The following is a 16979-nucleotide window of genomic DNA, read 5'->3' on the forward strand; positions in this document are numbered from 1 at the left end:
CTACATGCTTTTTAAGTAGGAAGACCTCAAAAATCGGCAGTGTATCAAACACTTGTTCTCCCCACTGTACATAAAAAACAACTAGGGCACAAAAACAAACGAGGTAAAACAGACTGAGCAGGAAACCAGGCTGGCCTATTTTCTGTGTGTTCTGACATACTAGCCTGTCCAAGGTCTGAGAGTTGAGCAAATGGCTCCACGCCGCGTGAGGTCTTCACCAGAGGAAATGCTCATGATGCAAAAAAATGGTGTTTTGTTATTCTGTGATTTTATCTGGTGGGGGGTTTATTTAGTAGCCCACTTCCAGAGGTCTACCCGCCTCGGCACGAGCAGTCAGTCTACCCACTCAGCAAGAGCAACAATGGGCATTTCCTCACTGTCCATTTGCTCTACCCTAATTGAATTTGTCTCGTGAAGGCAGCTGGACAGAGCCCTTGCATCACCTGACTCACGGATAGAAATGCACAGTGTCGAGTCTATCCATTTCACTGTCAGAAAGATAGATGGCTAGCTATGCACAGACACAGTTCAATACAATTCTAACCAATGAGAGCTGTGCAAGAATCCTCACATCATTTGGATTTACTGATGTCGATTCACAGGGGGTGTTCGAGTCCATCCGTTCAGCGTCAGATCAGTAGATCTGTGCAGATTGACGCGGAGTTCAGACGATGTGAGACAGCCCCCCCGACTCTCCCCACAGGCTTCTGCGGGAATCTCCCACGCCAGGCCTCCCTAATCATCATCACCCCAGTTTCTTCCCTCTCTGATGTGCGCTCACGAAGCACAGACCTTCATCACTTCAGCTCATTACAGAGAACAGTAGACACCTTCCCTGTCAGCTTAGCACTCCCCCCCTCCCCTCCCCAGCCCCCGTTCCTCGTTTCTAGATTCCATTACTTATAATGAGGCAACCCCACCCCTCTCTGCCTTCTGCCCTCAGTCTCAGTGACAGATCATCTCCTCCATTATCTCTACCTTCTCTAACTACTCTCTTTTGTCTGCTGCGGCAGCTTCTCTCTTTCCTGCTGTTAGCATTCACCCCATTCTGGTTCTTCACACGGTTCCCTCCAGCTCTTCTTTCTCCATGTCCTCTCCTCTGATTTCTTCCTGTCAGATCTCTCACTTTCTCCACCTCCCCATTCATCAACACCTGGGTCATTATCCCAGTGGATAAGCAGCGGCAGATTGCGCAACTGTTTTCTCTAAAAGCACAGTTTTTCCGAGGTCAGCCGAGCATCACCTGATCCAAACCTACAACACAGTATGAAGAGCCTTAGTTCTGATTCTGGGTCAGCCGTTATGGACACCTCTTCAGGAGGATGCCTGTGTGGCGAAACAAAAGCCTCTGCTCGGGCTCCCGGTGTGACCGCTAATTAGGTGCTCGTCAGCGTCAGCCTGTCCTGTTCAATCCGGCACAGTCCCCCCCCCTACAGTGTCCCCAGAGTGTAGGTACTGCCTAATGAAGTCCTGTAGCCATCACTGCTAATGGAGCCGTCACATTGCTTATTCCAACAGTGCCAGGGCCTGGACCCTCTCCAGTATCCGATGGGAGGCGGCACCGCGGCACAGTTTATCTGGCAGACTACTGGAGTGACAAAGATCGAGAGGGACAGTCTGTGTGCGAGTGTGTCTGTCGGGGTCAATGGCAGAGGTGTCACTGGAGATTCCCAGCGATACGGTGACACATTAGCCCACATTTGATTTCCGGAAGGAAGGAAAGTGTCCACTGAGCGATACTATACTGCCGCCGAGACGGTGGCCCTGGGTAGTGTGACTGTTCATTCATAGTCCGACGGCGATTGGGATCTTCGTTCACCAACTACCAAATGCAAAACGTACACCGCCTCCGCCAAGCTCTACTCACTGAGGCTTCACTCATTGAGAAACTGTTGAATTCCGTTGGCTTTAGATTGGAAATCGGTCATCTTTTACCCCTTCTATCTGGAGGCTGACCGTCCTAACGGAGAACGGAATGCCAGAAATGCTCACTTCATGTTGGTTGCTCTGAGGGAGAGCTCATTGCGTTTCCCTGGCTCCCCTCCCTTGACACCCCCACCTTCGCTACCTCCCTCCCTTACTCTCATTTGCTCGCCTTCACATCTGAATAAATAAACATAGGGAGGGGTGGCGGAGTGGGAAAGTAGGGCACTTCAACCTGAAATGTACTGCACCAGTCTAACCAATTTGCAGAGATTGGACAAGGAAATACAGTGGACAGACAGACAGACACACAGAGAGAGAGAGAGAGAGAGTGCATGTCTGCTAAAGAGGGGGATGGTTTGAAACAGGAAAATAAACCAGGCAGTCTCTGTCAGGGTGAGCTAAAGAGGGAGAAAAAAAAATGGAAATATGAGCGATGGAGGCCTGGGTTGAAGAGGTGAACTGAATCAAGGGAAGTGGAGAGGTGGCCTGAGAGGAGAGGTAGATGGAGAGAAAAGGAGAGAGAAAGAACAGGGGAAGTGGGGGGAGAGAGAAAGCGGAAGGGGAGCGTTTCGACATGGGGTACAGAAGGGACACATTTCCACAGTGCATTAATAATCTATGCCGGTTCCTGTGGGCATGACGTGCAGGCACCGTCCCCCTCCTCTCTTCTTCTGCTCCCTCCCAAGGCAGAGTCTATTTAAATGTGTGTTTAAAATCGGGGAGTACAATAGCTCTAATGGCGGCTGGCGTCACAGCCCTCCCTTCCCCTCGCTTATCTCCCCTCTTCCTCTCTCTTCCTTCCTCTCTCTGGAAGAGAGCAGGAGAAAAGAGGGCGAACAGGGAGAGGGAGAGGGTAAAGCAGTCCCTCGGCCCCTGAGCGCCAGGCCTTGTGGTGATGATGAATTAATGAATCGCTGACAAACTCTTAGGCTGCAAACGAGTGTAAGCACTCGCCGAGGGGACGTGATGGGGGAGGGGGGGGGGGCTAAAAGCATTGCGTCTGAAATTAGGAAATAATAAAGTTGGGTTGCAGCCAACAGGGTGGCGCCTGGGGGGGGGGGGGGATTCAACCCCCCCCCCCCCCCCTCACTCTTCCAGCTCCCCAAAATACTGGCATGCGCAGCGCCCATGCCCACCAAGCAATCATAAACACAGCTCGGCTGCAACGTGAGGCCCAAATAAAAGGGGAACCAGGGAAGAAAAAGGCCCTTGGGGGCCCACGGGGTGGTTTTTAGTTCAGGGGAGGTCCTCAGCAGCACGCACCAATGCTCTCCACAGGCAGAATGTGCAGCGAGACGGAAAATAGCAAAGCTGGGAGATAAAAAAAAAAAAAGAGGATATATGTCTCTCTTTTACATGCTGCTTCACTCATCCGGTTTCTTCATCGACAACTCCAAGGCACAAACCCCCTCAGAGTCCTCGGGCATCACATTCTCCTCATGTTTCTCCGGTCATCGTCCGTCCACAGTTCTCTGTCGGAGGGAGATTCTGGCGCCCCGCCACCGTGACCTTATCCTATCTGACCTCCGTTAACCTTTATCTGGTATGGTTTCCCCGTCTCCTCTTCACTACACATGGATCGGGGTCTGACTCGAATCCTGTCAGCGCAGTAGCTCCATTAAAGGGATACTTTGGGATTTTGGTAGTGAAGCCCTTTATCTACTTCCCCAGAGTCAGATGAACTTAGGGATACCATATGTCATGTCTGTGTCCAGGACATGCTAATAGATACCTGTAGACTTCCAGTAGTTAGCGTTGGCTCGCAAAACTACCTCAACTGCTTTCCTATACTGGACACAGAGACATAGAAATGGTATCCACAAGTTCATCAGACTCTGGGGAAGTAGATAAATGGGCCTTTGCCAAAATCCCGAAGTATCACTTTAAGCCATAAACGATATCTTGATTTAGCACCGGGGGGGGGGGCATGGTCTGTTTGTCCTCCATGGGGGGGGGGGGGGGGGGGGCATGGTCTGTTTGTCCTTCATGGGGGGGGCATGGTCTGTTTGTCCTCCATTGTGTCGCTGGGAAAGCTCTTCTAATCTGGTGGCAATTCTTATCCTGGGTATATAATTAGCAACAGGGTGGGGAAAAAGGTCACAAAACCCAGGGCTTTTTGTCTGGGAATCCCCCCTTTGGATTGCGTCGTCTGCCTCGACTTCGACGGCGCACCAGTATCATTATCTCTCATCGGTAATGGTTATTTCTATGTATCAACAGGGCGGCTTAAATATACATGTTTTTTTTTTCTCTCCCTCCCACATGAATAACATGTACTTCTCCCCAGTTACGCTGGCCTTCAGCGATAATGAATTAGTGCTACGTTGCTCTTAAGACACGGAGGACTGTTATTTATCCTCACAAAAAGAGAGCGTGAAGTACCGTGGATGCTCTCTACCCTGTCGCCTATTGGCGGTACCGCTTGACAAAAACATGGTTCTTCTAAACCAGGTCCAGATTGAGTGGCTGTCGCTACAGTAGATTCTAGATACGGAACACAGGTGTTCTTTGCCACAAGGACTATCGTTTGAAACGGAATCTCTATGGAAGCGAAGCTCGTCCTTCACACCATAATGGAAGAAAAAGGTCTAATGCCCACATCAACAGGCCGGGCCACTTACAAACAGTGATGGTCCAATGGGAACAAAATCCTAGCAAAGTATATATCCACCCCCATTCATGAGTGGCAAAAAAACAGGAAGCTCCTCTCTGGAGTGCTGTTTGGCAGGATAAAACATGAAAAAGAGCCACTCAAAAGGTTGATCTGGAGCCAGTTTGTTTTTGGGGTTTTTAAAAAAAATCTATGAATCCCAGGGGCCAGTTTGGGCAGTGAGAACAGATCCCAGAACAGTGTTACCGTGAACACTGATCCAAATGACTTATGGAAAGCTTGTCTCATACAGGTTAGGCGCACAGGCTTCAAAGGGCCGCCCTCTCAATACTCGGTCACAGCGAGAATGGTGGGAGGGAGAACATTCAAAGTCTATTTCTGTCTGAAGAGGCCAGGGCTCCATTTTCCCAGATAGACTAGGACTACATGATGAATAGGACAGCGGACGACCTGTCACAGAGTCCGCCCGCAGGCACGGCACAGGACTTCGTGGACTGGAAAGCCATCTGTACATCATAGGGGCACGACACTCAGTTTAGGTGGCAATTCAGCTCCAACCCAGAGGGAGTCTGTCTGGCTTCTTCCAAAGGCAGGACAGCAAAGGGCACCAGGAAGAAAGTCTTGCCTGCAGGACAGGTCTGTCTAGATCCGCAGGGTCATCTTTTACTGTCCTCTTAGTGCAGACACACCCTGTGCTGTACAATACCCATCCTCCTGCTCGTACTAAAAGTCTGCAGTCGGAGTCAGGCAGCAGTAGAGGTTCTGAGAAGCTCTGACACACCGTGTTAAATCAATCGTCAAAAGCGACACTGCAAATGAGTCTGTGCTACATTTCATCTGATGTACGGCGCAAAGGCAATGTTTGAGCTGTCATGTGTTTTCTGACGTAAGAAATGTTGTTCTCCTCATCTTCATTCCTTGCGAATGGGGAGACGCGTCGTCCCAGCTACGCCGGCACAGCGCTGATAAGACGCAACGCTATTGACAATACGTGTTCAAAAACTAAAATGCTAAATTGTGAGAGGAAATCAACATTAGCCTAGCAAACACAGACGGGCAAGAACAGCGATTGAACAAACAATATTAACTGTCCTCATTGTTGGACGTTCTGGGGGGGACAGTGTAGACAGTGTGGAGAGAGACAGCTGGAAAATCAGGGATGGTGGGGGGGGGGGGGGGGCAGGAAAGTCCTCAGGGGAAGAGAGTTAAAATAAGCACTTCTTCCAGCCTTTTTGTGCTATAATATCTGGGTTCAACGACTCAGGCTGAAAATCATGTGTCAGAATGATAGATTATTTTTGTCTGCTCCCATAACAGAGAACTGGGAAATTGGAGAACAAGATAAGAGGGGGGAGAGGCGTCTTATCTTTGATAGTACAATATTATGTACATCGTTTGGCAAAATGAGCGCACATGTATCATGACAAGACGGTACACTCAATTGAATTGAGCAGGGGGGGGAAAGGGAAGGAAAGTGAGACCGTCAAACTAAACCGCTCTACTGTGTGTAGTCGCCTAGACGCAGGGTGTGCAGAGGAATGGCTTGAACATATAGGAGAGAGAGAGAGAGAGAGAGAGAGAAGGGCGGGATAAGGAAATGGTGGCTGGAGAGGCAGAGCAGCACAAAGGGAGAAATATTGGATGTGGTGAGAGGAGGAGAGGGGGGGGGGGGAGTGACGAGAGACCGTAATATATGGTGGCTCGGTCTGAGGGTCACCGTTACAGATAAGCACTAAAATAAACATGACCATGCCTGACCCTCTCTACCGCCGAGTCAGCGAGAGATGGAGGGATTTCAGGGGGAGAATATGAAAGAGAGAACAGATAAAAGAGAGACAGAGCGAGCTAGTGAGGGTGCCGGGGATTAATCTTAGAGGACTGGCTTTAATGTGCGAGGGAGAGAGAGACAGAATGGGAGTTGGAGAAAGACCGAGGGCAGAAAGCCAATTTAGCTTTCACAAGTAATCACACTGGTAAGCCTTTTACAGGAAAAGAGGACAAAATTATTTTCTATGACATGGTCATTTCAGGCAGTATTTCTCAGCACTGAGCAGACAACACTCAGTGTGGCGCTCTGTGTGGCGCTAGCTGAATATCAACAACAAACCAATCAATATATACCTAGTCCTGCTATAGAGGCACATTAAGCCTGCCGGGAGGATAAATTCCTGGGAAAATATTCAATGAAACATTTATTCATCACCTTTGTGCAGGGCCAAGGAATCTGTTGCGTGCCTGAAGAGGCACAAGTTAACGCCGTCCCCCATTACTTTTCGCTTGGCACTGCTTATCTGATCACACTTTGAACAGAGGAGTGGGAGACGTGAACGAGAAGAGATTGAGCACAAGAGAGATCTTGAGATAGAGAAGACAAAAGAGGAAGGGAGGGATGACGAGCATAAACGCGAGAGTAGAGAAAGACAGCGGCGAGGAGAGAGAGGCTGAGAGAGCGATTATGTTAAAACAACCCCGCGGCCCACGGTAATTGTGCTGTCTCGCTCCACTGCCCAAATAAGGCAATGGAATGCGTGAGCAAAGGGGTAAGGATAACCTGTATTCGATTCAAAACCCTTGCTACAGTGCTTTCCAGACAAACAATATATTCACTGTGTACAGAAACTAGTGCACACACACACACACACAAAAGACTAACAAACAGAAAATGGCATTTCCAATGAACTTGTGAACCTCGCTGCGAAGCTTATCTGGAAATTCTTCAAATTCTGCCAGAAAGGCAGATGACCTCCAGCGGTGACCTCACCAGAGGGGGTGCAATGAGCATCACCCCATGTGACACACACCGACTGAGCGATAGCAACTGATGGAGGTGGGAGGCCTGCCATGTCTTCCCTTAGGCAGTGTCCAGCCTGCATCATCCGTGAGTCACAGACAGACATAAACCTGAATGGAGGAATTCAACCAACAAACAAGCTGGCAGGGAGGAGAGAGGGGGGGGGCACGGATATGGAGGCATAATGCGCTGTCTGGAAGCAGGCGTGCCAAAGACGCCGTCACTGCCATGCCTTACATAGCATGCAGTCACCTTGGCTTGTTGTGGTCGGTGTTAACCCACCGCCAGTGCAGAATTCTGGGTATGTGTTGCATATCAGAGAGTGAAAACAACCAAGCCTGTTGAGGGTCGCTGCCATCGACTCCGACTCTCTGTCAGAGAAACAGAACACACTAAACGCCTTAACCGTTTTCCCCCTACAGTGCTGTGTGCTGTCATGAGCCTCAGAGCAGTGTCTTCCTCCAGACGCTCCAGTGGATACCTTCCCGAGGCGGAGGCGTCCAGCTCCCTCTGACACTCTCCGGATGGCTCATTCCGGGAAAACCAGAAACATTTTGACACTCAACAGGGTTGCAGCAGTGTCACAGTGCAATAAAGCCCAGATACTAGAAACAAAAAAAGTTCCAGGAATAGCGAGAGGCTGACAATCCCCACAAACTTGTCAAGTTCAATGCGGTGTGTTACAGACGGAGACACGATTCCAAATCCATGTAAGGTGAACTCGTAAAAATTAAAAACGAATGCGTTGACAAGAGGATGATTTTTTTTTTTCAGGACAGTGTTTCGTTGCCATATGTACACTGAACAAAAATGTTACAAAAGCAACATGTAAAGTGTTGGTCCCATGTTTCATGAGCTGAACTATAAAGATCCCAGAAATGTTCCACAAAAAGCTTATTTCTCAAAAATGTTCACACATTTGTTTACATTCCTGTTAGTGAGCATTTCTCCTTTGCCAAGGTAAGTCATTCACCTGACAGGTGTCACATCAAGGAGCTGATGAAACAAGATGATCATTACACAGGTGCACTTTGTGCTGGGGGCAATAAAGGGACACTAAAAATGTGCAGTTTTGTCACACAACACAATGCCACAGATGTCTGAAGTCGAGCGTGCAATTGGCAAGTTGACTGCAGGAAAGTCCACCAGAGCTGCTGCCAGAGAATGTAATGTTCAATTCTCTACCATAACGTTGTTTTAGAGAATTTGGCAGTACTTTCAACTGGCCTAACAAATCGCAGACCACGTCAGCTCAGGACTTCCACATCAGGACAGCTGATGAAACTGAAGAGTACCTCTGTCTGTAATAACGCCCTTTTGTGAGGAAAATTCTGATTGGCTGAGCCTGGCTCCCAAGTGGGTGGGCCTATGCCCTCCCAAGCCCACCCATATTTTGTTTCAGTATATTTAGATCTTCTTGCAATTGAATTACTGTTTCATGAGTAAATTAGAGCAGATGTTGTTAAACTATATAGCCTTGTTTAAAATCAAAGCACATTCTGCCTAGTAGCCTACAGTCGCATGCTGTTGAGTTTTGACCTCGTTCGATTTTCGTTGTTGGACTATTCAGCTAACAATCACCTCACAATCACTTAATTTCTTCTGAGATTTTAGGTTATTTTTGGTGTAACAGTGACATTATACTCTGCTATTATATGGGTCTCTGTAGAATACAAATGAATCCTTATGTGATCTTCCAAGACATGAATTCATCTTTGATCTTAGACACTCCAGTGGGCTCTGGCAGTACCACTACACCGCCGCAGTGCGCTGCACTGAACTAGCTAATAGCGCACCAGCCGCACCTAGTCTATCCTTTTTCCTCGTCCAAAATGTGAAACGAGACCACGCGTGGCCGTTTGATGAACATCCGGGAATATGTGGACAAGGAAACGTTGGTTGGTCTCAGTGAATGTCAAACAGTGGAGACAAGGGAGACTTCTAAAAACGGGATCGAGTGACGTAGCAGCATATATGTTGAATGAACAACTAATGAGCATGGAGACTGGAGAGCCTCACGGAGACTGGAGAGCCTCACAAGTTTGACAAAAAAAGTACCTTATTGCTTTCAGTCTAATACGGCCAGTGGCGGTTGGTGCCGTTTAAGATTAGGGAGGATGATTTTTTTGTAATGAGCATGTCCTTATTTCTATCACAGCATGTTGGATGACTGTCATTCATATTCCATTCACCCGGTTCAGTGCAACAACGATAGGTTTAGGCTACTACATGATACAAAAATGTTCCCCAACCCATCAGGTTGCTACAACCTAGCCTACGAATGAAAGTGTACAATGTAGGTGCAGAGATCGAGAGACATTTTTTAGTAATCAAGGTGACAGTCAGGGACACATTCAATACCACCTTGCACACTCTTGCCTGCATCTAGCTGATCTAAGGTGTAATCATTAGTGCAAATGAGTTTCTATTAGACAAATTCAGGTATTTTTATCCCAGTTTTGTTTCCGTTTAAGAAACCTTTTCAACAGAATTAGCGGAATGAATACACCCCTATCACCTGCACACGCAGTTCACTTTCATAGCAGCCACATACAAAACAGCATGATCACTTTGCTCGTTGTATAATTCCTTCTCGCATCTGTCCTCTCACCTTTTTCCTTTGATTGTGGACTTCAGTGCACAACACAACAGCTGTCTGTGACCAGGCGAAAAAAAACTTTCCAAGCCAAACCTTCATACCATAACCACTACGCACAGTCTACATCGTTTTCACCATTAGCTAACTTCAAAGTCAGCATAGCTACTGGGACTAATATGTCAGTAAACCTGCTACAATCAGTGTACAGCAAGTAGTTACACCGGCAGGCCCCGGTAGCAAAACATTTATAAAAACCAAAAGCTTACATAAACATGGAAGAGTTCCAGTGTTGGATAGCCTTAGCCAGCTAGCTAACATAGCACCCCTCTCTGTTAAAGCCAGGTGTTTAAACTAGCTAGCTGCATTCACTAGCTAAATAAGTGAATCAAATACCACAAAATATAGCTAGCTCTGATACGTTGGAGGACATCCTCTGGAAGTCATCTTAATTACTGTGTAAGTGTATGGAAGGGGGTGAGAACCATGAGTCTCCAATACAAAACCTAGAAGTCAATATACCCAGGGACACCATGTGCTAACCCAGGAAGTACTGTCGAGGCTACAGACGACTTTCATTGCAAAAAAGTATGTTTTAATCAATTATTTGGTGACGTGAATATATTTAGTATAGTTATATCTCAGAAGGATAACTTCTGAAAATGTTTTAACGTTTTTATGAAGTTCACTGAGGATGGGCCTCCCCTGAATACGGCTATTGACTTACTTTTGTAGCTCTGTCAGAACCACGCTTTTTGTAAGTGGTGAGGCCTAACTGTCCTCTCAAAGTTTAGCCTGAAAGGATTTGAGAAATGTGATAGGTATATCGTCAACCAATGACATTGGCCTACGTCTCCTCTTGCGCTGCGCAGAACATCAGAGCTCAACAACGATTGGAGAAATGTTGATCACCAGTACAACATCCTTATGATACAATATATAGAGTGCGTTCAGAAAGTATTCAGACCCCAGGACTTTTTCCACATTTTGTTACGTTACAGCCTTGTTCTAAAATGGATTGAATAGTTTCCCCCCCCCCCCCCCCCCCCCCATCATCAATCTACACAGAACACCCCACCATGCCAAAAGCAAAAACAGCTTTTTAGACATTTTTGCTAATATATTAACAAAGAACTGAAAAATCACATTTACATGTATTCAGACCCTTTACTCAGTACATTGTTGAAGCACCTTTGGCAACGATTCCAGCCTCGAGTCTTCTTGGGTATGACGCTACAAGCTCGGCACACCTGTATTTGGGGAGTTTCTCCCATTCTTCTCTGCAGATCCTCTCAAGCTGTCAGGTTGGATGAGGAGCATCACTTTCCCATAAGTGCAACGTGACTGCAAGAGACATGTTGGAATGTCTGACTGAAATATGGGACAACTACCTTTTTTTTTTTTTTTTTGCGGTGTTTGAATTTGTTGATAAAATGCGGGAGATGATTGTTTGGTCGCGGGACACGGAACAATGGGCTGAAATGCGGGACTATCCCACACAATCCGGGACATGTGGTCACGCTTACTGGGAGGCTGTTTTGAGTTATTCCAGTTGTTCTGTATTCTAGTTGGATCAGATCATGCCCTTGTGTCTCATCAACGGTGTTCAGTGCCGTGTGCCGGAGGATTCCGACAACCTCCTGTCAATGTGCAAGAACGTGTGATGCTGCGAACAGCAAGTCTCCTTAGCATGTGCCCACATCCCTTCTGCACTCGCGCTCACCAGTTAAACATTCTTAACTGTTTAAACATTTGTGTAGGCCTGGATTTTATACGCCTGGAACATCGGATCGGGCCTGCTGGAAATGGCATGCAAAAAATGTAACCGAGCATACTTGAAAGAGAATGCATCTTATTGGCAACCTCTGCAGCAATCACTCACCCAGTGTGACAATTGGGTGCCTATAAGTCACTCCTCCTGTAAGTAAAAGACCAATAGAAACATCAAGGTATTAGGGTCTCATCGTCACATTTGTAAAAGCCTCTGCACTGAAAATAGACTCTGGGGTTAAGACTGTCAGGCCTAGACATGCCTGTCAGTTTCATTTGCCAAGACCACAGGAAAATGGAAGCAAAATGTTTATCTTTTTGTTTGCTACCCAAGACAGTCATGAAAAAGCCTCGATGTTTTCTGTTTTTCCATGCATATCATTTCATTCCATTTTTGCTTCGATGCCTAGGGAGTTAAGGGAGCTGCCCAAATTAAAATCAGGAGGAGGTGGAAGTGGTAACAAGATCTCTTTACAGGAAGCAACTAGATCCATTTTCGTTTCGCCTCCCGGGTTTAAATTTCGCCTCGACTCCACAAAAGTGAACTGATCCAAAAGTGATGGAAAAAGGGACGGTGCTCAGCTCCTGTTTGAGCCAGACCAGAGACGGGTTACGGCGTCGACCATAAAGACACCATGCTTTTGTCCTGCCTTTTAACAGCCAGACAGAACGGTCGGCCAGGCCTGCAGAGATGACACGTCGTGGTGAACTGCTCGAAGGAGAGCACACCGAAGTGGCGAGGACTTGTTGTGCTGCAGCTGCCAGGCACAATTTTCAATCAACCCTAGAATTACTGAGGGATATAAAAGTAATTAATAAAGATTGCACTGGACCGGCGGGATTTTTATTTTATTATATTCTGTGTCTGTTTTACATAGAGAGGTGCTGTGAATACATTTTCAGCCCGACACTGGTGGAGAGAGATGTCGGTGTGCAGTATGCAAATGGGAATGACATGCTAAACGCAGGGGAGTCGCAGGGAGCCAAGTCAGACATTCTGATTTAGACAGAGGGCACATGGAAGGGCGAGAGTTCTCCTAGCCCACTCAGAAATCCATCTCTTTAGCCTCCGTTTCATCTCAAACTGCAGGTGGGTGGAGGAGTTTGAAAGAATAGGAGGGGGGGGGGGGGGGTTATCTGCCACCATCTCGCTTGCATCAGCAGGAGGGGTTGACCTCAACAACTTGTTGCAAGCGATTTAGAAGTTACTTGGTGGTGGAGAGGGTGTTTATTTCCGGTGAACCCATCTCATTACTCCAGCATAGCGCTACTCGTTTATGTTTCTAGTTGCATGGATTACTCCTCTGCATGCATTTGTGAAGGTGCCGTTCCGTTCCGTTTGCCTGTAAGATTATCTGGGTTATTCCACAGTAAATCCTTGAGACGGCTTGACCGGTCAGAAAAATTCTAAATGTATCATTTATCTTTTCAAATTGTTGTTATAATAGAGAGTTGGTCATTTAATTTGACCAGGCCTGAAAACCTCTACATATAAGACTGAGTAAATCAGGAAATCATAGTTGATACCTTCCCCTTCAGCGAGAGGCATGGTTTGGGTGAGTTGAGGACATGCAGGAACTTTTGGCTGCAGGAACCCCCCCGACACACCACACGTCTATAAACAATGGGGCCCAGAACTCCGGTTGGAGAGGGAGGGGAAGGGGGATATCGGACCAATAACTAAAGCTGCTCCAACAAAGGGCCCGGACAGGAGCTGGAGCAAAGTCTGAAAATAGGCTAGAAAGAGAGAATGGGCATACTGTGAAAGGGCTGGGATTTTTTTTGGATGGGGGTATTGGATGGGGGAGTGTGGGGGGGGATAGAAGTTTGTTATGTTCAGTTTATTCAGGGTGCTTCGAATGTTGATTGAGCCCTGAAATCGTAAACATTCAGAAATATATGCGCAAGCAAAAAGCCTGTTTTTTTGGGTTGTTGCTTAAATTCTACTGCAGGCTTTACAATACTGACACCTGTTTGCAATGAGGATTTGTATGGACATAAAAAATTGCTAAATGGATTCCTAAAAAACTGGAATTTACTTTACGCTTACTAAAACATTACACAAAACGGATGTATTTTTTTCCCCACATCCCAGGCCTGAATTCAAGATGTATCAAACGGTATACGAGCAAAGCCACCAGACAAGTTGGACATCTCAATGTCCCAAATTCATGCTGCCACTCAGGAGTATCCATGACAACCAGCTCAAAATATGAACTATAAACCCAGGCAAACCTCTACCCAGAAACTCTTAATAGAATTAAAAGCATCAGGCTACAGTAAATGTACAGTAAACACAAATTACGTAGGCCTATGCAACACTGTGCAACACTCTGCGATCAACCATCAAAAATCAATACATTCCTCAAATCTAGTAGCCCTAAACCCTGAAAGGCTCAAGACATCTATACTCTCTCTGGTCAAACACCAGTCCAACCTTAGGAGAAACCTTATTTTTCATGTCCATGCTCAGGTTTTGGCAGTGATGAGGCTTGCAGTCAATGCACTCTTCAATTGTGCTGAATGCAGGAGACATGACAACTGAATGGTTTAGAAGGCTAACATAACTAGTTCATAGCCTACATTAGCCATCTTCATTTGACAGTTTTGAGGCTACAATAGATTGATATTTGGTTGGTAAAAAAAAAACAGTAGAATAAATACACATGTAGGTGTCCATTCTCGGTTTTTTCCCCTTGTCACAACGGACCAGTCAGTCAAACCACACAAAACGCCCATAACCAAGTGTCTTTGCTGACAATGTCTTGTAGCCTACAGGAACACCCTGTTGCTTTTTCTGACTTCATTTCAGTTCAGTTCTTGTAAAATATCAGCTAGATCACTATTGGCTGAATGAAACTTGATCTGCGGATACCAACAAACAAAACAAAACAAAATCAACCGAGACGGTGTCGAAACAGACCACGACTGGATTAAGGTGATTCGGAACAATCACACCTGCGCTGCAGTCTGCGCGCTCTGAGAAATAAATACCCCGGGAGGCCACACCTTGCATGCATAACATGGCGAACCGAAACTCGGGAGGAACCAGACGGTATTGTGTAGAAATAAACTTCCATAACAAGTCTTGAGAAATCCAATACCGCCACCTCTGAAATCATGTATGACCGTGTTGATGAGCCACACAATGTGCATGCGTTTCATATGGGACTGTGGGTGGATCTATGGCACAGTTCGGTTGCCGATACCGAACATTTGAATGAACGTGACCCATTGAAACACATAAAGAAAACGTAAACGTAATAAAAGGACTGGAGAGTACAGAAAACAGGGTCAATGTCCATGGTTCTTACCTTGAATAATCAGAAGTATCCCTGCTGTCACCAACAAACTGTTTTTCATTGGTGATAGGGGGCAATGTTTAGCGTCTCTCGCCATTCTTCTAAAAAGACGAGGTGGATATAAAATCCCCAGCACCACACCACAACAGACTTAATATTCCTTGACTGATTGCTTCTCAATACAAATATATAATAGGAACTAGACCGCAAAACAGACCGGAGTCCGTAAACTATAGGTTTGATCTTCAGTCCGACGTCTTATTTTCTCGATTTCAAATTAGAGTCGACTTGACAGTCACACAAAAACATTCAAAACCCCTCCCCGTCTGGGGCGGACGTAGTGCGTACAGGTATGTCTCTGGTGTTCGCTAAATGGCACCAGAAAAAAGTAACACTCATGTTCTGTGTGTCGGTTATCTCCACTAAGCATTCGCACGCATTCTGAGTGGGGGAGTGGTTGTGATGTCACAATATGCCGCCTAAAACCAGAGCCATATATTAAGGGTGCGTTCGTAAATTCAATCTGGAGTGCCAGAGTACACCCAGAGTGCCCTCTGGTCGTTCGTAAATTCAGAGCGTTGTCAGATGGTCCGTTCGTAAATTCGTCAGTTATTCTGCGCTCTGACACACTCAGACGAGATTACTCTGAAATCGGAGTAGATAGTCAGAGTGAATTTACGAACGCACCCTAAAATAGTTAGGCAAACTTTTAGAATTGTGAATATTGTTCTAATTTTAGACATTAAATTGCATAGCATGGTTTAAATATTCCCCATGTAATGTTAATGGTAAACTAACATGGCTCCAACAGAACGTTGAAGTATCATGTTTATGCATCGTAATGCTCATTCTATACATTCCGTTTTATAGTATTTGTTTGTATATTCCCATGTAATATTAATGGGGAGCTAAAACGGCTGTCATCGAATGTAAAATGTCATGTAAAATGCACATAATGCAGAAACCGCATTGGCTTGAAGCCGCGTTCAAAATAACTGGAATCTCGGAAATCTCAGACTTTCGAATCCAAAGCGTTCAAGACAACTGGGAACTCTGAAAAAAACAAACTCCGACTCGGAATACCAAGTCGGTAACTGGGGCTTTTTTATAGCGCTCAGACCTGAAGATCACTGACGTCATTATTTGACCTCGTTTTTTCCCGAGTTCCAAGTTGTCTTGAAAGCACGATGAACGTGTCTCTAATGGTGCTTTAATCACCAACTGGGAACTCAGAAAAGAACGAGGTCAAATCATGTAGGCCTATCTTGTTATTCCATTTATTTCAACATTCTGTCATAAAGAGCACATGTTCAACTTAATTTAAATAACAGGTTTTCCCATCTCATGAGGTTACATTTTTAAAATGGCTGTAGAAAGTGCATATTTATGTGCCAAATAAAGGAACAGGGTTGAAGATTTCATCTTAAATCACCCATAAATCTTGTGATAAGGGAAACAAATGGAAGATTGTTGTGTGTAACAGGGAGGGGCAAATGAATGCAAGCTTAAAAAAAATACATTGTAAAAATGGTTTAAAAAATGTTGAGCACGTCTAAGACTAACATAGTTGATGGATAACAGTTGTTATGCTGGACTCACTGAATTTTCGAACACAAAACACCATAAAATGGCAGAAAAAAAAGAGTAGAACCAGCTCACCTTCTTTTACACTATGATTTGACTATTAGATGTTAAATGTCTATTTTGAAAAAATAAAAGAAAAAACGAACAGTTTCACCATATTAAAAAGAGAGTTCAGTTAATATAACAGAGTTGACCTTAAAATGAATCACTAATCACATGAAATAAATAGTCATCTTCAGAAATGACTGTCAAAGCAACAAAATAACTAGGGATCTACAATGCCGGTGGAAATTTGGGAGAAAAGTTGGGGTTAAATGGATTCAAATCTTCCTGTATGTCACCGAGGGTGCATGGAGAGGCATGTCAAAAGCCTTTATTCATATACAAAAAAAATGATTT

At 45.7% G+C, this 16979-nt stretch overlaps 1 protein-coding gene across 2 annotated transcripts in view; it reads right to left on the reverse strand.

The window, feature by feature from the left end:
* Nucleotides 1-15444, reverse strand: part of pvrl2l (PVR cell adhesion molecule related 2 like) — an 85898-nt gene extending 70454 nt beyond the window's left edge. Inside the window, exon 1 of one of the 2 annotated variants that reach the window (XM_036952772.1) lies at nt 15009-15443. In XM_036952772.1, coding sequence (XP_036808667.1) covers nt 15009-15093 — 85 coding nt within the window. In that variant the 5' untranslated portion in view covers nt 15094-15443. Of the gene's footprint in view, nt 1-15008 lie in introns of both variants that reach the window. The other variant, XM_036952771.1, reaches the window with a different exon arrangement.
* Nucleotides 15445-16979: the final 1535 nt, after the last annotated feature.

Source organism: Oncorhynchus mykiss, chromosome 18, assembly GCF_013265735.2.
Source record: "Oncorhynchus mykiss isolate Arlee chromosome 18, USDA_OmykA_1.1, whole genome shotgun sequence".
NCBI lineage: Eukaryota > Metazoa > Chordata > Actinopteri > Salmoniformes > Salmonidae > Oncorhynchus > Oncorhynchus mykiss.